This window comes from Botrytis byssoidea, assembly GCF_014898295.1.
Source record: "Botrytis byssoidea strain MUCL 94 chromosome Unknown BBYS_014, whole genome shotgun sequence".
Classification (NCBI taxonomy): domain Eukaryota; kingdom Fungi; phylum Ascomycota; class Leotiomycetes; order Helotiales; family Sclerotiniaceae; genus Botrytis; species Botrytis byssoidea.
The window spans coordinates 953561-978610 of record NW_024065855.1 but is presented as its reverse complement, the minus strand read 5'-3'; the positions used below and the strand labels follow the sequence as shown (position 1 = coordinate 978610).

The following is a 25050-nucleotide window of genomic DNA, read 5'->3' as shown; positions in this document are numbered from 1 at the left end:
TATAAAAATAAAGAATAATAAAAAGGAGAAAAAAATTTATATTTATAATTTTATCTTTATTATATTAGATTTACTAAAAATAGATATTATTTTAAATCTATTTTGATTATAAGCAGTAAATCTAAATACTCAATTGAAATCAATATCTTTTTAATATTATTTTAATTTTAATAATCTTAAGATAATTCCGGTAAAGGAAGTTTATTAAAAAATAAAATAAGATATTGAATTTTTTATATAGTTTTAGATAATAATCTATTTTATTAATTACAGATATAGAATTTGTATAATATTTGTATTGAAATTATTTATTATATTAAAGAAATTCCAAAAATATGAAATAATATTTCTTAAAGAATAAAAATAGTTTTTTATTTAATATTATGTAATAAAGTATTATATTAATTTCAATTTAATTCAATCCTTTTTTAGGCTTATTTATTTCTTATTAGAAAGAAATCTCTTAATATTATGGGAATAATTTGAAGAATATTAGAAAAAAGGGTGAATTAGGAGATTGATTAATTTAATAAATATTTTAATTATATTTATATTTAAAAAGGGGGGAGGCTATTGATTATATATCAATTATTATAAATTAAATCAAATTATAAAGAAGATAGAATCCTATTATCTTTTATTAATAAATTCTTAAATTAATTATAATAAGGTATTATCTTTATAAAATTAGATTTAAAAAATATATATTATTATATTTATATATAAATAGGAAATAAATGGAAAATAATATTTTATATATAATATAATTAGTATGAATATAAAGTAATATTATTTAATCTTATTAATATTTTAATAATATTTCAGATATATATTAATTAAGTATTAGTGAGTTTAGTAAATAATATTTATATAATATATTTAAATAATATTCTAATTTATTTAAAGAATAAGGTTCTATATATATAAATATTTAAAGGGTTTTTGAATCTTTTATTGAATATAAACCCTATATAAAACTAAAGAAATATATCTTTTATATAAATAAAATTAAGTTTTTAAACTTTATTATTTCGATTGTAAAGGTTATAATTAAATCAGGATATATTTAGATTATAATGAAATGGCTTATATCTAATAATTTCTGAAATATGCAGATATTCCTTAGTTTTATAAACTTTTATTAATATTTTATTAAAATCTATTCAATTATAGTTCATAATATAATTATATTAATAAAAAAAGCGAAAAAGAAAAAGAATATAATCAAGTTCAAATAAATTAATAAAGTTCAAAAGGTTTTTAAAGCTTTAAAAAAGGCTTTCATTTTAATATTAATTCTTCGATATTTTAACCCCTTATTTTATATAATAATCAAAATTGATATATTAATATTTATATTAAATTGTATATTATTATAATTATTTCCTATAAATATAAAGATATTATCTATATAATAATAATACTTTATTACATTCTATTCAAAAAAACTGAATTTTATGGAATAATAGTATTTTATCTATAATCAAGAGTTATTTGTAATATATAACCGATTTCCCTACTACATGCACATCCCTGCTATATGCACAATCTTGATCACCCATTTTGAATTACTTTAAAAATTAATAATAATTCCAATTTATAAAATAAAGAGCTAATAATTTAATTAATAAATGACAAAATATAATATTATCTAAAAATATAATAAAATCTTCAGATTTTGAATTTTGATAGAACTTATAGTGCTCGCCTTTTATTAAATCACAATATAACCTCCTCCTTCTTTTCCTTCAAATTATTAACCTTTATAGTATTAAAAAGTTCTATAATCTTTATTAATATTAGATTTATAATAAAAAAAGCTTTAAGGAACTTTTTATCTCTTTTAATTAAAGATTTCATTGATTTTAGAGTTTTTTTAATTTTCTCTTTTGTATCACATACAATTTGATAATCAACCTCTCTTTACAATACTCTTTTTTTATTTCAATCTCTTTCTATTCCTTTTCAACTTTTTTTTCAGCTTTTATTTGAAGTTTAGCTTTCTTCTTTTACTCTTTTTTAAATACTTTATCTTTTTGATACACTCTAGCTTTAATAATAACAAAAGGTGATTATAAAAACACATTATTCCTTTTCTTTTTAATAAGATTTAAATACTTTAAATAAGCTTTTTTCCTTTTTTTAAACTTTAAAGCCTTTTCTAAACCTTTAGATCTATGCTCCTGTATAAAAACTTTAGTTTCTAATATAATTATAATCTTAAAAAACTTTAAAGTGATTTTATGAATAGAAGTATAACAAAATTCTAATTTTATTCTATATATTGCTTTTGATATATACAATATAGCAAAAGTATCCCTGCAAGTTTTAAATAATATAGGTGGTATAGAAGGAGCTTTTGAAGTAATATAATTGATTATAAGATTCCTATTTATAGAATATATGCCCGTTTTTTTAAAGGATTATAAGATATTATGCCTTATATAAATAAACTCCCAAACCTTTTTAAATATATTCCAAAATATATGCTTTATTATACTAACAATTCCTCTGCTATTGTATATCAAATTATTCAATAATATATTATAATTTATTAAAAAAACACTAAAGATTCTAATATTAAGAGATTATAATCGATATATAGAATAAAAAAGAAGAATTAAGATAATAATCTTTAATTTATTATATTTTGAAAGGAATTTCATATTAATATAATTAAAGTGATTATCAATAATAAATAGATGATATCTTCCATCTGCTTTTCGATATATAGCAAGATCGAATATATTTATAAGTTAATATAGGTCAAAAGTATTTAATAACCACCCATTACTTGAGGCTCCAAAATAGGCTTTATTCTTCTCCCTTATATCCTGAACCCATATATTTTGTAAATCCCCTAAGTCTTTTTTATAAATAAAAATGGGAGGGAAAGCTATCCTATTAATACATATAGCTACTAATAGAGTAATAAACTCTTTTAATTTATCTTATCTAATTTTTATTACTCTACCTCTATTATAGATACTAATATTCATTATCCTCTTTATAGTCCTTTTCATATTAATCATAAAGCTCTTCTTATCCTAATTATATATATCTCTCAGCTATATATTGTATTTTATAATTACTTTTATTAATTAAATTAAAAAAAAAGAAGAATATTAACAAAAATGTTTTAGATAATAAAGATTAATAATAATAGAAAATAGTTTAAATCAAATTATAAAAATAATCAAATATAATAATATTATTAGCTTTTATATATAAATTATTAATATAACAAAAATATCAATTTTTAAGATATATTGAATACTTTTTAACAAAATTGCTAATCTAGTTTTTTTCTACCTTTTTACCTAGAATCTTTTTTATAAGATTTCTAATTATATAGCTTATAGAAGGGATAAATCTCTATATTAGCTTATTAATTTGATTAATTAAAATCTTCTTTTAATTATTAGAAAGTGTTTATTTTATATCAAAAAGAAACTATTTTCTTAAAATAATTTTACCTCTATATTACTAAAAGAATGTGAATTGATCAATTTTGAAGAAATTAGCTGTTTAAATATATTTAGAAGCTTAAACCCCTTTCAAATAATTTAATACAAGCTCTATACAAGCCTCTAAAAGTATATCATCGATATTTGAAGTCATAATATTGATATTTCCAAAGTTGTACACATAATAGGGATGTGTACATAGTGAGGAAATCGGTTAATATTTTTATATAATAATATTATTATGTAATAGATAATTGATATATAATTGTAGTTATATCTGATTATAATAATCTTTAATATTTTATAATAAAAAAAAGCTTAAATAATAAATAAGCTAGATGGATAGAGGTTCTAATTGCATATAATTTCGAAATAGTATATAGATTAGGAAAGCTAAATTCTATCAATAGATTATCACACTATCCTAATTATATAATAGAAATAAAGAGTATCAATAATATATTCCTAATCTTATAGAATAAATTAAAGAATAGATTAATAATTATAAAGTTATTCCATAATATATTTATTAAAAAGGCGAAGCTCCTATGTAATGTCATAGGTCTTTTATAATAAAAAGGGTATAGCTTACTATTCCATAAATAATTAGTTTTATTAATTGAAATTAGTTATAAATAATTGATATCTTATTGAATAGCTTGTGTTTTAATAAAAAACAAAACAGTATATGAATTAATATTGAAAATAATAAAAAGTGCTTTATTATATTTTTAATAAAATAATAAATTTATAAAGAATAAAGAGTATCTGAATTAAAGACTATATTCCATTGGAATTGTCTTATTATAGCAAATAAATATTAATAGACTTCTTAAACACAATAAGAATACCTATATATTGTCAAATTCTATTCTAAAAGTAGAAATCCTGAAAACCTATTATAATGATTCTATAGGTAAATATTAAGGTATTATGAAAACCCTTGAGATTCTGAAATCAAAGTATTTCTAATCTTTAATAAAAAAAGATATTAAGAATTATATTAAAATTTATATAATATATTAATAAATTATTATAAAAAGATATAAATCTTATAGTAAATTATAGATCCTTTTTATATCTTATAAATTATAGAAAAAAAATTATGGATTTTATTATAAATTTGCTTTTTTTAAAACTAAATAAATATATTTATAATACAATTTTAATAATTATTAATAAATTTATAAAGCTTATCTAATATATTCCTATAAATAAAATAATTATATTGCCTAAATTTGTATAGAAATTAATATAAAATATATTCAAGGATTTCGAAGTATTAAAGAATATTATTTCAAATAGAGAGCTGTAATTCGTAAGTAAGTTTTAGAATAACTTTCTATTCTATTTATAAATTCATTAAAAACTTTTGATAATATTTTTATTTATAAATTAATAAACAGATTAAAAAACAAAATCAAAATCTAATTTATTATATTATTTATTATATAAATTATTAGTAAAATAATTAGATATTATTATTATTCTTTATAGAATTTATATATAATATTATATAATATAATATAATAAATTTTTTTTTTTTAAATAATATATAGATATTAATTTATTTTTTATTATATTAATAAGAATATTAATATTATAAGAAGAATACTAATAATATATAAGCAAATTGCCTTTTTTAACAAAAAAAAAGAAAAACTAAAAGAATTTTAATAAATTGCTATTAAGTAAAAAGTAGTAAAAGCAAAAAATATAATTTTGTATTAATATAATATCAGAAATAAGATAATATTAAATATATAAAACATTAAGCAATTTTAATTAAAGAAGAAATTTTCAAATTGATTTATAAGCTTTTTTATAATAATAAATATAAAGAATAATAATTAAGTATATAAATTCAAATTACCACTTATCTATAAAATTTATAATATCTTTTATATTTTTCTACTAGAATTATAATATAAATAATTAAATATTATAAATTTATTACTATTAAAAGAAATAGATGGATATTTAGAGTACAAGATAAAGAAAATTATAATATATAAAAAAAGAAAAAGGGATATTTAATATTTAATTTAATAAAAAGGTTATCAATTAATAAAAAATATATAAGAGATTTTTTATAATCTCGAAAATATAAAACAAATATTAGAAGAATATAATAAAAAGAAAGAATTATTAATACAAATTTCAAAGAAAAAAAAGAAGAATATTACAAAATAATAGGATTATGCTATATATTCAACTAAGGATTACTATTATTATACAACTACTAAAGTCTTTTCTTTCTTTATTATTTTCTATTCTAATAAAAATAAAAATATAATTTTTTATCTACTAATATATTATATATAATTATTAAACAAATCATTTTCTTTTGATATTTTTTAACAGTCTTTGGTTCAATTTATAAATCTTGGAATTAATATTAGCTGAATTCTTATTAGAATTAGATTGATAAAATTGATATTAAACTTTTTATAATACTTTATTTTATATAAAAATTTATTTATAATTAATATAAATATAATATTATAAAATCATTATTATAATAATTTGATGATAGAATTTTATAACAAAAATTAAATCTTTAATATTATACTTCTAAAATATTAATTAGAGAGAAAAGAATTCTAAAGTAAATATTATCTATATTATTATTATATTATTTTTCTATATTTATTAATATATCAATTTTATTTTTATTAATCTATTCTTTCCTTTTTTCAAAAATATTATTAATAGATTGATTTTCTAATAACTTAATAATAATATCTTACTATTTTTTATAAAATTGATTAATATCTTTATTTTTTTATTAAAGTTTTTTAGAAAAATCTATTTAATTATTAAATTCTTCTATATAAATCTTTTAATTCAAATCTAATATTTTTGAAATAAATAGAGAATCTTTTATAATATCTAAACTTTAATAATTAAATATAAGTAAAGCTTTGAGAATAGATAATAAGACTTTTTGCTTAAAAAACTTCTAAGAAATTTTATAAATAAAAAAAGAAGGAATAAAAAAAAATAGAATAATAAAATATAAATAATAAATTCTAATAATATTATGATATATTAAATACAAAGTATTATAAATATTATTTAGAATTTTGAAAAAGATAATAATATGTTATAAAACCTCTAAAATTTAATAAAAAATCTAAATATTCTTATTATCCTTTTTATTATTTTTATTAATATAAAACTCATTTTTATTAGATTTGAAAAAGAAAAGAGATTTTTTGGAAAATTAGATTTTATATTATTTATATTTTATATAATTCTTAAAAATAGATATATCTAATATTTTGATAGTAAATTGATAATAAGTGTAATCTTTTAAATTGATTATTATATATAATATATTAGGTTAAAAAGTTATAAATAAAGTAATTGATTATATAGATATAATAAAAGATATTAATTCAAAAACTAGATTTAGTAGTAATAATAATATATCTATAAGGATTATATGGTTATAAATAATAAAAACTATAAATTCACTTTTATAATTAGAATCAGCTATGGAAATAAGCTTTATAATAAAATCCGGTATAATAGTATTTAAGAGAAATAGAGTATTCTATATATTTAATAAATTAGCTTTGTAAATCCAATATTTAAATAAAGGAAAATTGATTATAGATTAATAAGAATTCATAAAATATTTTATTAAATCACTAAATCGATCTAATCTATTTATTATTAAGAAATACAACTCCTCTACTAATTGAAACTTATAAATACCTCTATGCTTAGTCTTTTTTTATAAGAAAGCCTTTACACTCTTTATATATTATTTCTTTTATTAGATCACAACTATATTGCCCGCAGTTTCTTTTGTACTATGGGTTAAAGTGTTATTATAATAGATATATATTTGATATATAAGATTAATATCAGGGATATATTGAAAAAGTATTAGAATGTAGACTTTCTTTTAGTAATAATAATAATTATAGAGAATATAAGAACTATTATCGAAATAATAAAAGTTATTAGAAAAAATATTAATAATATATTTGAAATAATAAAGGCAAATAGAAATAATTAATCCTATTGAATCAGTAATTGAATATAATATGATAGATATAATATCATTAGATTAAAAAGTAATTATTATAAAATAAATAAAAACTAAAAAGAATTATACTATTCAAATAAATATATTTTTTGAAAAAAAAAGGCTTTTTTTGTAAAGGAATATAATAATTTATTAATAAAATAATAAAATATATAAAGATTATTTGTTTATATATTGAATTATTTATAGTATACAAAAACATTGGAATTTTCTTTTGGGAATATAATAAAGATACAAGCACATTGTAATACAACTATACATTATCTAGATAGCCTTGGGAAATAAACAATTATTTCTTGGGATATAAAATATAAAAAAGGGGAGTTCTATTATGATTATAAATTAAAAAGCTTTATTAAATATATAATAATAAGCCCTCAGGTTTATTATATATTAAAGAAAGTCTATATATATATATAAATTGTAGAGTTTTTATAAGTTTAGAAGAATTAATGAAAAGTCTTTGTGCTATATTTCATCTAGTTGATTCATTGCTAGTATCTACTCTAATACTAAAAGATGAAATAAATATAATTTTGAAATATATAAAATAAAAGATTTATATTTTTGAAATATATTTCATTATTAATTAATTTAAAATTAGAAATAAAGTAATATAAATAGTTTATTATAAACTATATATTATTAAAAAGATTTTGAAAAACTATTTTTTCTAAAATTGTAGATAGTTTATTTTATATAAATAAATCTTTAAAAGATTTTAATAAATCAAAAAATTATTTTAATATTTTGTATACTCAAATTGATAATTTATTATCTTTCTAATATCAAATGTACTATATAATTATATAAAATTATTTTAATAAATATAAGGTTCTAAAAATTAATATAGTTTTTAAATTTATTAATTTCTTATAATATCTAGTGTTTGTTATATATCAATCTTATAATGAATTGCTAATATTTATATATATAGGCCTATTTCAAATAGAGTTTGTGGATAAGATTTGTAGAAAGCTTAAAAAGTAATATAAAAAGAAAGGGAAGGAAATTCATACATTATTTGCTTCTTTATAACAAACTATAAATAAAGAATGATTTTTAAGCTTTAATAACTTTTGATTTGATAATTCTGTTTTCTTTATTATATATTTTTGTTAATATAATCTTTATATTTATTTAATTAAATATTAATATTATATTTCTTGATATTATTATTTTATTTAATATTAATAATATATAAATATTTTTAATATTTGTTTATTAATTAAGGATGTATAAAATGAATAAAATAAGTATGTAGAGCTAAGCAAGTGAGAAATGGCTAGTGAGAAACAGCTAATAAGAAATAGCTAGTAAGAAAATAGTAAAGTTTAATCTTTTAAAATGTAATATTCACTAATAACAAAGATTGCTAACTTTATTATTCTTTAAAGAAAAATATTATTAATATCTTTAATAGTTTATCTCTTTATATGAAATATATAATATTATAGTATTATAAATTAAATCAATAATCTATTTAATTAATAAATAAAAAGAATAGAAAATATACTTTTGAAATAAATAATTATAAAGGATTCAATTATCTTTTGAATTATTATAAGAGTAATAGTATTCTATTTCTAATACTTTTTTGTATGTATAAATTGATTCAAAATCTCCTTAATTAAGTATTAAAAAAAGGCTTTTTTCAAAAGCAATTCAATTGATTTTTAATACTTTTTAATCTCTTATAATATAATAGCTATATTTAATTAATAAAAAAGAAGCTTAAAACAAAAATATATTTATTTACTTTTTGCTTTTTATTAATAAACTTTTTTAATAATTTTTATTTCTCCTTTTTTAGATTATTTTCTTATACTTTAAACCTTTATTTTTAAAACTTTTTTTATATTTTTATTTTTAAAAAAAGGTAATTTTCTATTTATATTTAGTTTTTATTTATTTATTAATCCCTTTTCGAAATTAATATATAATATAGTTCTTTTATATAATATATTTGTAGTTTATACTATAAATATAGGATTATCTGGAATATAAAATTTTTAAGATTTATATTTGAATTATTTCAATTTATTATAAAAAAGATTTTAATTATTTAAGGAATCTATATCTAAAAAGCTTCAAAAATAAAATTCGAAAGGAATAAATATTAAAAATTAAAAGATTAGAAATATATATTTATGGATTTATATATTATATATTATATATTTCAATTAATTATAATATTTGTTTTTATGAAATATAATTATTTCAAATCCAAAAATATTACAAATATAAACAATATGCTTTTAATTATAATAAATTTTATATTGAAAATATTGAAATTCTTTTAAATTTTAAAGAATTAAAAAAATATTGAGAGTTATTAAATCTAATAAAAAAAAATATAAGAAAAACAAAAAGAGTATTCATAAAAACAAAAAGTCAAAAATATATGTGATTAAAAGGTAAGAATAACTTTTAAAAAGCTAAAAATCGAAAAAGAGAAAGATAAAAAAAATTATTAGATTTCTTATATTTTAAAAATATTTTGTAAAATTTCTAATTATTTAAAAGTATTAAAGAATAAATAAAATAAAATAATTATATAAATTCAATTGAATATTGAAATATAATAATTCTAATATATAGATTTAAAAAAAAATCTGATTTTAATTAATTTTATTTAGAAAAGTTTTGAAAATAAAAAATCTTATTCAAAATAATAATAACCCTATATTAAAATCTAAATCAAATAATTCTGAAATAGATTTTGAGAGTTAGAAAATTGATATTAATATAGAAAAAAAAGAGAAAAAGAAAAAGAAGAAATCTGAAAATAAAAAAGATAATAATGAAATTAGAAAACTTGAAAAGATTGATTTGAAAGATTTGAATATTAATTGCGAATTAAAATAAGTATAAAAATAATTTAATATTTATTGATTTTTTAAAATACTAATAAATAAATCTAAATAATTGAATTTTCTAGAATCTTGATCTAAATTAAAGTTTGAAAAGCTAATACAGAGTAGTTTATAATTAATTTGAAAAATCTAAATAGTAAAACTAATAAAGAATCTTTGAATTTTATATAAATAAAAAAAATTTTTAGATAGATTTTTTTTTTTTTTTTCTAATTATTTCTCCCTAATTATTTTTTATTTTCTATTTTTTATTTATTATTTTTTTAAATTATTAATATATTAATAAAGTATATTTATATTTTAATAAACTTTTTTATAAAATATTTAATTATTAATAATATATTATTTAAAGAAATCTTGTTTTTTGGAACTCTAATATTTTGAAATTAAAAGGAAAATATAATATTAAGTTTTTTAAATCTAAAAAATAATAAACTTTTAATAAAAATTATAATCTAAAAAAACATGGATTTTGAATTCCTAAAAATAAAATAAAATATAAATGAGTTTGGAATCTATTTTATTATATAAAATAAAAAGAAAATCTATTTCAATTTTTAAAAGAATTCGAAAAAATATTAGAAATTTTGGTAGAAAATAATGGTAAATAGAGAAATCTTAATAATTACTTTTTATTTTAATTATATATATTTATTAAATTTTATTTCAAAACAATATTATTTTTCTTTATTTTATATTTTTTAAATTCTTTTTATTTTATAATAATCTTTTTATATAATTTCTATAATTTTTTATTGAAAATAGTTTATAGATTGAAATGAAATAGAATCTAATTTATTATTACTTGAATTTATTATTATATTATTTATAGTATTTAGAAGATAATTGATAATATAATCAAATTGAACTTTGAATAAATTTTCTTCAAAACTATTTTATTAAATAAAGTTATATAAAATATATAAAACATAAATTATATATGTTAAAGTAGATACTAGTAATGAATCAATTAGGTGAAATGTAGCACAAAGACTTTTCATTAATTCTTCTAAACTTATGAAAACTATACAATTTATATGTGTGTGCAGGCTCCTTTCGGCACACGGTAGGCCCGAGGGCTTACTATCACGTGCCTAATGGAGCTCTTTAGTCCATGACCGTGACAATATATATTTGAATTATGTATAAATATTTTTATTATTATATTAAAAATAAAAAACGCATTTTGAATACTTTAAAGATTCTTTCAATTTTATTTTATAAAAAAGAATATTACAAATTAAAAAGTTTTTTTAATATTTTAGATATTTTATTAGATTCTAATTGTTTTTATAAATAATATTTTATTTTTTTAAATAAAATAAGAATCTATTTAGTATTTATATATCCTATATTATTTAGATAATAATAATCTTCTGGAATTTATAAATCTTTTGAAATCAAAGTATTTAAAAGCATTTTTTGATTATTTATAGAATCTTTTTAGTCAATTAATATATAACAAAATTATAAATTGAAAGTAATTATTATAAGAATATTCTGTATAATATATTCCTTATAATTGAAATAAATAGATTAATCTTTAAAAAATATTATTATTAAAATAAAAATATTATTGAAAATATTTAAACAATTTGTAAAATATTTATAATATTTTTTATTTTTTGTTATTCGAGAAAAAACGATTTATATAATTAGATCTAATAGTTTTATTATTAATAAATATAATATTATTATAATATCTAAAACTTAATAAAATAGTTTTAAAATATATTAGAATAAATTAATAAATAAATCTATATAAAATATTTTTTGTATTTATAAATTGTTTTTTCAGAATAAGAAAAAGCTTTAATTATATTATATATAATTCTATACTAATTTATAATATATAAAAATATATATAGTTTTTAATTAATTAAAGTATATTAAAAATTTTATAATTTTATCTTTTTATAATAAAAATCGATTGAAAATTGAAAAATATATAGAAATATATATAATTGTTTTTGATAATATTGAGAGTATTTAGAATCAAAAAGAGATTATATTTTAAATTCACTAGAAATATTAATTCTTTTTTTTAAAATTAGAATAAAATAGAAAGAATTAATAATAAAAACTAAATTATATATCAAAATAGAAATAAATTGATCAGTTTTATTAATTTTATTATTATTTATTATAACTAAGAAAAAAACGATTTATTATAATCTAAATTAATAATACAATCTAATAATATAATAAAAAAAATATTAAAGAATTTGCTTTTAAATTAAATTATATATATTCTAATATATAAAGAATAGAAATATAAAATAATCTAAATCAAAATTAGAAATAATTTAAAGAAAAATAAAGATACTTTATAAATTTAGATATTTGAAATATTAATATTATTATAATATTATATAAATATAAAATAAAAGATTTATAAAAATCTAAAAAAATATAGATTATTTATTAGATTGAAAACAAAACTAGTTTTTTCTAATTCTTGTTTTTAATTTGTATTTTCATTTTTTTATATAAATTTATTAGAAAATATGAATTATTTAATATCATTTTAAAATAATCTATCCCTTTTCTATTTCAAAATATATTAAATTTATTGAAATATAGATTATTCAATAAAATCCGCGATTTGATATCCAAATATAAATTCAAAATCTGCTTTCAAAAAGTATAGAATATTCAGTGGATTCAGTGCGGATTTGTATATCCAAACTAGCCCTTACACCCCTCTTTTCATCCACCAAGTTACTAGATTCCTCCACCAATTGTCCATCCGATCGTCTCTATGTCTTGATGATAACGAGTGACTCTTTTACCTTCATCAACATCTCGATCTTCTAACCATCTTCTCAATCTTCTTGTCCTTTTTCCCTTCATCTCTTTCCCAAATTCTCCCAATTCTGCACCCGTGGGTATATCATCATATCTACCCAACCTATTAGCATATCCCTCTCTTGTCTTAGCTTTCTTGATCAATTCCAATTCATCAAGTCCTCTCCAAATATTCGATGCATTCCACTGCGCCAGCTCTCTTGGTAGAAATCTTCTAAACACTTTGTTATTGAAATGTAACCATCGAGCACCCCCTCTTCTCTGTCTCGCATCGTCTATCCAAGGTTGATTTTCCCCCTCCTTATATGGACGATGACCAAAGATTCTCTTCACTCTAGGTTTAAATTGACGGTCCGTAATGACATTTGAGAAATAACCAAGATAAAGATCGATCGCAATAATCATTGCTTTTCTCCAATTCACAAAATCGTATTCTGTGCCATAGAAACCCATCAATTCCCCGGGAGCCATTGGGTAATCGAGACGAACATTGTGTCCAAAAGCTTGACCAAGTGCATCTGTACAGAGATGAATTTGACTTCCTCTCAATCTTATAGAGGGTCGATCCGAAACATCACACGCTCCCCAATTCTCTCCAGTTCTACATTTCCAATCTGCGAGTTCAAGCCACGTGGTATCTCGATCTGGATCCACACGAGAGATCACATTCATAATATCACCTATTATGTAATGTTTATCGGGATGATCTAAATAGTCGAAATACTCTATTGTAGCGGCTCTGGGCGTTACCACTATCAAGGCACTGTCTGGTTTCACAGAGAGTTTCGTTGGAAAAGGTGTGATATGAATGAACAAGTGGGTAAGAGCTCTAAGTCTTTGAGGTGGGAGATGTGCCTTCGTCCTTATAAATTTCGCCCTATCTTCTATGTATTCTTCTGTAGGCGGATCAGTCGGTGGAGCCCAGAAATCATGAGGTAGGTAAGCCACTGTTGGGTAATCATCGCGATTATTTCGAGTTGGCGAATGGCTATTTACGAATAGACATATTTGGCGGAGGTAAGCATCTGTTACTTTGAGAATGCTGGCGCCTATTCTTTCATTGTAGACAACAGATTCATCTGGACCATTCACTGGACCGCAAAACGACAAGAACCTTTGAATATCGAGTAAGGACAATTGTTGAAATGGAAGGAGATTGGTGTCTTTGAGATCTCCACTAGGAGCTCTTGGTGGCCCTCTTGCATCATCATGAAGGGCCTTTTCGAGGATTTCAAGAGCTGTGTCGTCTGGTTGTTCATATGTTTGTCTATGACCCTGAACGATTAATACTTCATCTTTAAATGACAAAATAATTTTAGCTGGATCTATCACTTGTTCCGTCATCTTGACTTAATGATGAGGCATAGGATAGTAAAGTTTCAAAGAATTGTAAGAACGAGAGTAATTGTTCGATATTAACGTATTTTAATTTTCAATACAAGTGACTTCATGAAAAGCTGTACTCGGACTTGATGTCTTTGTTGTGTTGGCAAAAAATTCACAAAGAAAACAAGCACAAGTCAAATCTTTGTGAAAGATAAAGGCTCAGGAACTTTTTATCGTTTCCGGAAATGCTTTTGTGATAATTGACAATGCAGAAAAGAAATAGTGCTCTTAAAGGGAGCTTTATCAAACGGGGACCACATTATCTCAGAACAAGGAGATTGATGGCACGAGATGAGTTCATCCAGATGAACAACTTTGATGGTAGAGTTCGAACAGAGCAGGCAAGATCTCGGCTCTAGGGTCGAGATTCATATTACTTTTGAATGTCCGACAATTTTATGAGTATTCAGATGTGCGGAGGTCCTATGTGCCAGATATTATGACATGTGAGAGTAGGTCAATTACCTTGGATGACCTCAGACTTTGAAGTGACCCCATAGATAGCTGAATCCCCATCATTAGACTATGATGCAATATATTGAGTACTTCGCGCTATGGCATGTATGTAGATACACCAACTAATAGAGAAACTACTTGGCCGACCCTACTTAGCCGACTCATTTATGTGGTCATCAATGATTGTAGATCCTTCGCCAGCTGATCAAAAGAGTGTAGAGGGGTAGTGGCACAAGCTTTGAATATCCAGAACCGACCTCGTACGCTGGTATAATACTGATTGCTTGTAGTAGTTGGCCCTAATTTTTGTTGGATGGCCGAAATGACACAACATCAATGTGGAACGTGGCTCGAAGAGGTACTTACCAATTAAGGTTCATATTTAAATCAATTTCGAGGGAGCTCAGATGTGACAGTCTAATGGTACCTATATATGGAACCACTTTCATTCTGAGGAACTCAAGTCTGGGACTCCAGTAGCGGGTGCGTTATAACTTCTCTGGTTATAACCTCATTCCCGAAAGAAAGCACCGATACCCAATGGAGTAGCCGAGGTAGATACCGTATCTTTCGGTTCTTCTGGTATCAATGTCTACAAGACAACGGTGTTTGAAGTATGCGTTTTCTTTGTGCGGTCCTCGGAAGCATCGCCTACCCATCTTTACTCCAGGACATGTTTGTTATCTTCGCTCTCGATAGGCAGTTACACTCATTACATCGATAGACCTAATGATACTTCGCCATTGAGAACAGCATTCCGATACTGATGTGGTTCTCGAAGCCCGAAGTTCGATACGACATCCGAACGAGTCATGCATCTGAAGCATAGCAAGTAGTCAGTATAATCCCGTAGCCTTGGCTTCTGGTAACCATAACAATGAGAACTACAAACACTGAAGCCGAAGGAACATACCAAGTATCATTGTATATTTTGCTTGGTTTATATCCACGCTCCTCCCATTGTCAACACGGCTCTGTTAGCATCTTCAGTCAATGGATCGATACAAGCTGTTGGAGGTTATATATTATAATAATAAGAATAATTATTATTATAATAATAGTGGAAGATCTAGTCAGTTTAAACTTAGGAACGAATCGAATATATATAATAAGAATTGAATTGAAGTCAATTTATAAGAACTAGGCTTAGCTGAGATAGAATTGCTTGTTTTTTTTAGGTTTTCTTAGAAGAATATTCTAGGTTTATATAGTTTATAATAAAATTCTAGTATATTCTATGCTTATAAATAAGATCGATTTAAATCGAATCCTATGGAATCATTTTATATAATAAAAAGAAAGTATAACTAATCAAATTTAATTAATTTAATAATAATTTTCTTTTATTATAAATCAATTTGATAAGAGATACTATTATATAATTATATAATAATGTGGTTTATTAGTGAGCGGGTTATATTAGTAAACAGATTATTTCGAAAACTATCTAAATTAAGTTTTTTAAAATAACGTGTTTTATCACCGAGTGGATCATATCACCAAATGAATCACTTTTATTTTAATTATTGATCTCTTATTTTAATATGTGTTTTATTAATCAATTGAAATGTAATCGAATAATAAAAAAGCTTGAATATTTTTAACTATTAAAACTATTCAAAAAGACAAAAAACTTAATATTCGAAAAGCTATTAAATTATATAATTTATTATATATAATATTCAATTATAGAATAAATAATTTTACTCTCTATATTGAAATTCGAGTGAATTATTATAATCTTATAGAATTAGAAGAGGAAATAATTATTCAATATATACTTGATATAAATTCAAAAGAGTTTTTATTTAAATTTAAAATAATAAAAAATATAGCAAATTATATTTTTAAATCAAAAAATATAAAATATATTAGAAAACTTTAGATATATTAATTTGTAAAATATCGAATCGAATTAAAAATACATTTTAATTATATTTATAATTTTTAAAGAATTTTCTATAAAAATCCTAAGTTTATTAAAAAATAATTTTAATTAGTTTTAAATATATAAGTGAAATATAATATTCTTAATTACAATTTCTATAATTTTAATAAAATAGGTTTTATAATAAGTATAATATATCCCAAAATAATAATAACTAATATTAAACAAAATAACAAAAGTAAGATAATATAATTAAATAATAAAAAATAAGCTACAATAATTATATATAATAATAATAAAAATGAAATTATACTCTCATTTTTAATAATTCAAAAACAAATTTATCTTTTCAATTAATATATCGAAATCGATTTTCCTATAAATTGAACTATTAAATCTATATTTAATAAATAAACAAATAATAAAACAAATTTAAAATAATTAAAATACTTTAATAAGTATATTAAAAATTGAAGAAAAAGCAAATATCGAATATTGATATTAAATGAATATAAAAACCATAAATCAAAAGCTTTTTAAATATATTATAAAAAGAATAATATTATATATTTATATTTATTATTATATTCAAATTATTTAATTTAATTATTTAATATAAATTATTTTGATAATCTGAAATATTTATATAATAATCAAATTAATAGATTTATTAAAAAATATATTAATTATATCTCAAAAATTAAATTCTTTATAGCTTTTAAAGTTATATACAAAGAATTAATTATTTCTCAAAATATAAAATTAGAATTTCAAAAAACAAATTTAATATTATTTAACTCTGAAATTATACTTTCAAAATTAAATATTTGAATTTATATATCTATCCCTCTCTCTTTTAATATAAATTAATAAATCTCTCAAATCTATTATAATTTAATTAAAATTCTTTTTTAATCAATATTAATTAAATCTCAAATAATTTATTATTAATCAAATTCTCTTATATTTATATTTAAAACTATATTAGTTTTAATTAAAAATATAAAGAAATTAATTTATAAGAATATATTTTTAAATATAGAGATTTATATATTTTAAATAATAAATAAAATATTAAATAAATATCAATATATAAAAAAAACTTAATTATATTAAAAAAGAATATTTATTAAACAAAAAGCTTTTAATATATTATTTTAATAAAAAATTAATATTCAAATTTAATATAACAAATATTAAAATAAAGGAAATTCTATTAGAAAATATTTTCTAATAAATATTATAATAAATATAGAAAATCAGATTATAATTCAAGAATTTATTAAAACAATATAATAGATTCTAGATTATTAGATTCTTAATAGTTTTAATTAATTAATTCAATTGTTATTGAATAATATAAGTTTAAAATAGTAAATTGAGGTAAAAGTGATTCATTCAGTAATATAATCTACTTAGTAATAAAACATGTTATTAATATTTTAATAATCAATTATTATTTTCTTAAATAAAAGATCTTAAAAAATAACAAAAATGTAGATTTTTTATTAATCTAATTTTTATAAAATAATTTCATTATTTTTTAAAAAAGAAAGGAAATTGTTATGATTTTTGTTACAAAAAAACTATTTTTATAATAACAATTTTATAAATTCGAATTTCTTAAAACTAATTGAATTTTTAAAATTATTTCATATTCAAATATTTTGTATTAAATTTTCAGAAAATTATATTTATAAATAAAAAAAGTATATAGTTATAACATAGTTTATCAGTGCGTGCATCATATTAGTGCGTGCACCACTTTTACCTCAATTTATACTTTCAAACCCATATTATTTAACAACAATTGAATTAATTAATTAAAACTATTCAGAATCTAATAATCTAGAATCTATTATATTATTTTGATAGATTCTTATATTATAATCTATCTTTTTGTATTTATTATAATATTAAATAGAAAATACTTTTTTATTGAATTTATTCTTTTTTTAATATTTATTATATTGAATTTAAATATCAATCTTTTATTGAAATAATATATTAAAAACTTTTTATTTAATAAATACTTTTTCTTAATATAATTAGGTTTTTTTTATATATTAATATTTATTTAATATCTTATTTATTATTTAAAATATATAAATCTTTATATTCAAAAATATATTTTTATAAACTAATTATTTTATATTTTTAATTAGAATTAATATAATCTCAAATATAAATATAAATAGGCTTAATTAATAATAAATTATTTAAGATTTAATTAATATTGATTGAAAAAGAGTTTTAATTGAATTATAAGGAATTTAAGAGATTTATTAATTTAAATTAAAAGAAAAAGGAATAAATATATAAATTCAAATATCTAATTTTGAAAATATAATTTCAAAATTAAATAGAATTAAATCTATTTTTGAAATCCTGATTTTATATTTTAAAAAATAATTGATTCCTTGTATATAATTTTAAAAACTATAAAGAATTTAATTTTTGAAATATAATTAATATATATTTTAATAAATCTATTAATTTGATTATTATATAAATATTTAAATTATTAAAACAATTTATATTAAATAATTAAATTAAATAACTTGAATATAATAATAAATATATATATTTAATATTATTTTTCTTATAATAATTCTGAAATAATATTAATTTATAGTTTTTATATTTATTTAATATTAATATTTGATATTTACTCTTTCTTTAATTTTTAATATATTTATTAAAGTATTTTAATTATTCTAAATCTATCTTATTATTTATTTATTTATTAAATATAGATTTAATAATCCAATCCATAGAAAAATCAATTTCAATATATTAATTAAAGAAATAAACCTATTCTTAAATTATTAGAAATAAAGGAATAGTTTTACTCTTTTTATTCTTATATATTATTACTATAGCCTATTCTCAATTATCTAATTATATTAATTTACTTCTATTACATTTTTCAATATTAATAATAATTATTATTATATATATAATTCTCATTATAAAGCCTATTTTATTGAAATTATAAAAATTTTTATTTAAAATATTATATTTCATTTATATATTTGTAATTAATTGAAATCATTTTTTAAAAAATTTAGAATTTTTATAAAAAACTTTTTGAAAATTATAAATATAATTAAAACACATTTTTAATTCTTTATATTGTTTTATAAATCGATATATTTAAAGCTTTTTAATAATTTTTTCTTTTTTCGATTTGAGAATATAATTTATTATATCTTTTATCCCTTTAAATTTAAAAGAAAAATCTTTTGAATCTATATTAAGAATATATAAAATAATCACTTATTCTTTTATTTTAATAAATTTCAGATTTTATAATTGAAATTTAATTATAGGAATTATTCTATTTATTCTTCAAATAAATATTATATATATAATATTATATAACTTAATAATCTTCTAAATTGAGAGTTTTTTGTTTTTTTTAATAGCTTTAATAATTAAAAATATTCTCCCTTCTTTATTATTTGATTATATAATAAATGATTGATAAATCACGTGTTGAAATTGAAGAGTGTAAATTGAGGTAAAAGTGATATACATACTAATATAATACACGCACTGATAAACTACGTTATATAAACGAATTTTATATATAAAATAAGTAATCTATTCACTAATATAACCCGCTCACTAATAAACCACGTTAATATAATTTTATATTATACATACATTAGTCATCAAGATATCTCTTAATTAGTAAGATATTAATAAGTGATTTAGTGGACTTATTAACGTAGTTTAACACCGAGTGGCCTATATCACCGAATAGCCCATTTCAAAATAACCCAAAATTGATCGTTTTTAAATATTCCTATTTTAATAACTAATTATTATTTTTGAAAAATAAAAGAATATAAATAATAATAAAGATTCAATTTTTTAAAAATCTATTTTTTTTATAAATATTTCTATTATTTTCAATAAAAAATTGAAAATGTTACGATTTTCATTACAAAAAATTTATTTTAATAATAATTCTTATATTAATTCAAATTTTCAAAAAAAGATTAGATTTTTATAACATTCTTATAATTAAATTTTATATATTCAATTTTCAAAAAATTCTATCAATAAATAAAGAAAGTGTACAATTACACACAGACGAATTTTATATGTATTTGAAATGAGCCATTCGGTGATATAGGCCATTCGGTGTTAAACTACATTATGAGTTTTCATATAAGCACTCAGCTCTATAGTCACTGTCAGTCTCGCCGCTACCCGTAGGTCCCACAGTATCTAAATTGAATTCTTGCAGAAAACATTGCTTCTAGCACTCGTCGTTTGAATCATTGTTCATAGCTGTAATATCAACATTCCACTGGATGATCCATCGAATTTACCGCAATGCCACAATGAAGTGTACGTGCTATTCCATTCATTCCATATTCAAGACTGGTACGTCTGCACAGTTCATTTGTGTGTGGAGTATAGATAATATGACTTAGGTAGAAAGATATTGATCCGCGAATCTCTCATCATCGTCTCTCAAGATTCCTGTAAGAAGAGAGTCCTTAAGATTTGGTTTGTCATTCGAAGAAAGTCCCAGGATCAATACGTGATTTTGCTGGGTAGAAGCTTCGAGTATAAAGGTAGAGATCTCAAATAATTCTCAAATTATTCTTCCCCAATATCAATGAGTGAAATTAATGATGGTTGGTTGAAATAAACTATTTGTTCTCGCAGAGGTTACCTAACTAGGTACCTCCAGGGCTAGTTAGGCAAGCTCATCCCTGTGGCTGAACAAGCTAATTAGTCAGAATGTGTGGCTCTAGGCAACATCTACTGAAACTTCACTACATACAACTTTCATCTTTCTTCCAACATTTTCATATACATAAACTGGAATAATTAAGATCGTGTACACTTTATTCTCTCTATCAATAATATCTTCACCTTTTCATATCAAGTAACGTTGATTATCTTGTCCTGTCTTACTACGGTTTGATGTATAATTTTACACAGCGAATCTCTCAATGAGTTCCTGGGTACTCAGCTTAGATGCCATCTCCCTTATGTAAACACGTATCAATTCATTTTATATCAATCAGGTTGGGAATTGAGACAGTTTTGTTAATTGACCTTGTATTATTATCATTCAGGCCAGGTTTAAAGAACCAGCATACCCAAGTGGGAACACGAACGAACGCTGGCTAGAATAACCTTCGGATCTATGCTAGTAACTATGGAGAATGAAGACAAGTCCGTCCCCTCAAAGAACGCCTTCTAATGTCATTACAATTCTTCATTATCACAATTCAAGTTTCATCTTTACCAATTGTTACATCAGTCAGAAGATTCCTTTTCACCGTCTTGCTCCTTTGTAACTGCTGGCTCAACCAATCCCTCGATTGTGAGCATTGGTGTACCATACGCATAATTCTTCGATCCACTGATGTAGTCAACGCCGGGAAGTCGATTGTGGGTGGATGGGTATCTCTTGGAACGCTCAAGATAATACGCATCGTGGTTGTCGCCATCGACTGCACGGTTGTAGGTAGCATAGAGAACTCGACGATCATCGGTGCTGTTGTTGGGTCCACTCCTATGAGCGAAAGAGGTTCCGAAGATGAGGATGTCACCTGTACAGATTCTGTTAGTCTTGATTTTGGCCATTTGAATGAGGGGAAGTGTCTTACCAGGTTCAAGGTTAACTGGAATCCATTCTTGAGACTCAACCCAACTCTTCTCAAGAGTCTTGTCAGAGCTGATTGGGATGTCCACTTTGTGGCTACCAGAGACCACCTCCATGCCGCCGTTCTTTTGGTTGGCTGGATCAATTGCGATGGCAATAGACAAGTGCTTAAGGTTACTGAAGGCACCATAGCCAGCACGATCAACATGTGCAGCAAATCCACCAGAACCAGCAAACTTGTAGTTCACTTGAAAAGTTAGCAAAGTATTGAAGGGATAGAAGAGCTGAACTTACACTTATCCTTGAACAAAACCATGTGACCATTGGCCAGCTGGCTAACGATGCTGACAAGCTTCATACCACGAAGAAGTGAGTCAAAGCCCGGGACGGCAGTCGTAAAATTTTCGACTCTGCACAGCACACGTTCTCCTTTCTTGTTGATCTCATCGTATTGGAGATACTCGCAGGACTCCTTGACTCGTGGGAGATCATGTGCAGCTTGTGCCCAGAGTTTGTGATTCTCAATCTCTTTCTGATTGAGAGCATCAGTAATGATTAAGTAACCATTCTCCTCAAAGAAGAGATGTTGTTCGCGAGTAACAACATAAGCGGACTCCATTTTGAAAGAAGCGTATTTGATAAAGTATCAGATTAAAAGGTATCAAAGAAGACGAAAAGCTCAAAGGTATTAAAAGCAATTGAAAGCAAGAAGCTCTAAAAGACAGACTGCAAAAAAGCAGAGCAAGTGCTCAAATTATTGTGTAAAAGAAGCAAGTATTGAGAAGAAGATTGGAGAGCGCAGAAACTTGTAGGAGAAAGAAATTTAAAGAGTGAGAAGTTCAATCAGAGGTCGAATATAAACAGAGAAAAAATCTTTTCCAAAACACGGGACAGGTTCGAACTACAAAGGTTGATAATTTTTTATCTGTCCCGCTTCCACGTGATGCCCGATTGTTGATGAAAGGGGGAAAGGTTGTTCCGATCTCTCACTTTCAACTACTCAGTCTCATGTATATACAACATTTTAATGTGTTTCCTTTTGCCTACGTTGCCCTAGCGATGTCTTTTCACGATTGTTGGAGACATGATGATAAGGACACTCAGTGAATGCCAGATGCTAAGTGAGATATACATTTCTTTCCAGAAGATGGTTGTTTATGAAGAGAACAAATCCCTGAAGGGTTGGAGATTGTAGTTTGTCACTTGGTAAATAGAATTTCACATTATATATGGTATCTACACGCCAGGGTCGAACAAAAAGATGAATTCCCAATCCCCTTTATAATTCAAGATGCTAGGAAACTTTTGTAATATGGTTGTGGTCATTTGAAAGGACTGTGGTTATCTGCAAAGTAGACTTCCATGAGGTCAGTCAACAGGACAAAGACATGCCTAATTGTGAACTGTGAACATTTTGGAAGGATGCTGTAAAGTAATATGATTCTCATCATATAATTCACGAACGAAAGACGGCATATATCTGCTTTCTTCATTCCATATTAACATCGGCGCTGGATTCTGACTTTGAAATATTCTCGGGCAATACAGTATCCAGCCGGGTTCATGAAAAACAATAGGATAACTGATTCTGTCTCACTTCGGATGTAAATAGTCGTCCTTTTCTGATCTTCTCCGACCTCAACAAACCGATTCCAACCTACAGAGCCGATCTCTGTTGACTAGGAGATTGAGTGCTTCTGCTCCTAATTTTTCTTTGGCACGTTCTTCTAAATTTCTTGCTACGAACTTACATCTACCTTCCTTTAAGTCACCAAAAGCCATGTGATTTAGCAATGTCACTCAATCTAGATGTAATCGCTGCCAGTTGAAAATCATTTTGTAGTTTGCCAAAATTCCATTACATTTCTTGTTGGATAATTCTAAGATCAAACAACGATTACTTTCAAACCTTGAGAAGTTACCAGCCTTCATCAATAAAGCAATCGTTATGTTTGTATGTCTTTGCGCTTACAAGGGAGTGAAGCAGCGAGCGATATCGATCTTATCTTTGGTGATAGCACATAAGATTGTGACTTGGGCGCTCACAAACACCACTAGACGTGTAGTTGCATGTTACAACATATTGTCAAATCTGAGGCATATTCTACTTGCCCAGCTATGAGAAGCACTTCGCCACTACAAAAGACTGTCACCGTGGTCTGAATGTAGTGGAAACATTACATGTCGTTGGAAGATCGGGGTACGTGCACTGGCGCGGTATATCCCCATCACTGCCACTTCCCACTCGCAGAGCTTTAGATCTTGGTTCAATCTAATCAAGCTACATAGTCATAGCCAATATCACATACATTTAATCAGACTGAATCCTCACTTGGGAATATATCTAGCCATACATAACATGTCCGCCCCTTTCCAAGACATCGCGTAGTAAGTGAGTCATGCCGATGTTCACATGTATCCCCTGTTACAATTGATGAAGTGATGACTACTTATAGCTGATTCATCCCATCAAG

General features: G+C 22.0%; 2 protein-coding genes across 2 annotated transcripts; both read right to left on the bottom strand.

The window, feature by feature from the left end:
- Window positions 1-13127: 13127 nt before the first annotated feature.
- EAE97_007452 (uncharacterized protein) lies at window positions 13128-14555 on the bottom strand (the record flags this gene model as incomplete). Its single annotated transcript, XM_038877967.1, has 1 exon — window positions 13128-14555. The coding sequence occupies one exon, from the start codon at window positions 14553-14555 to the stop codon at window positions 13128-13130; it is 1428 nt and encodes a 475-aa protein (XP_038731452.1).
- A 7672-nt stretch (window positions 14556-22227) lies between these two features.
- Window positions 22228-23195, bottom strand: EAE97_007451 (uncharacterized protein; the record flags this gene model as incomplete). Its single annotated transcript, XM_038877966.1, has 3 exons — window positions 22228-22523; window positions 22581-22823; window positions 22871-23195. 3 exons carry the CDS (start codon window positions 23193-23195, stop codon window positions 22228-22230), a joined length of 864 nt encoding a protein of 287 aa, XP_038731451.1.
- Between the last annotated feature and the right edge of the window lie 1855 nt (window positions 23196-25050).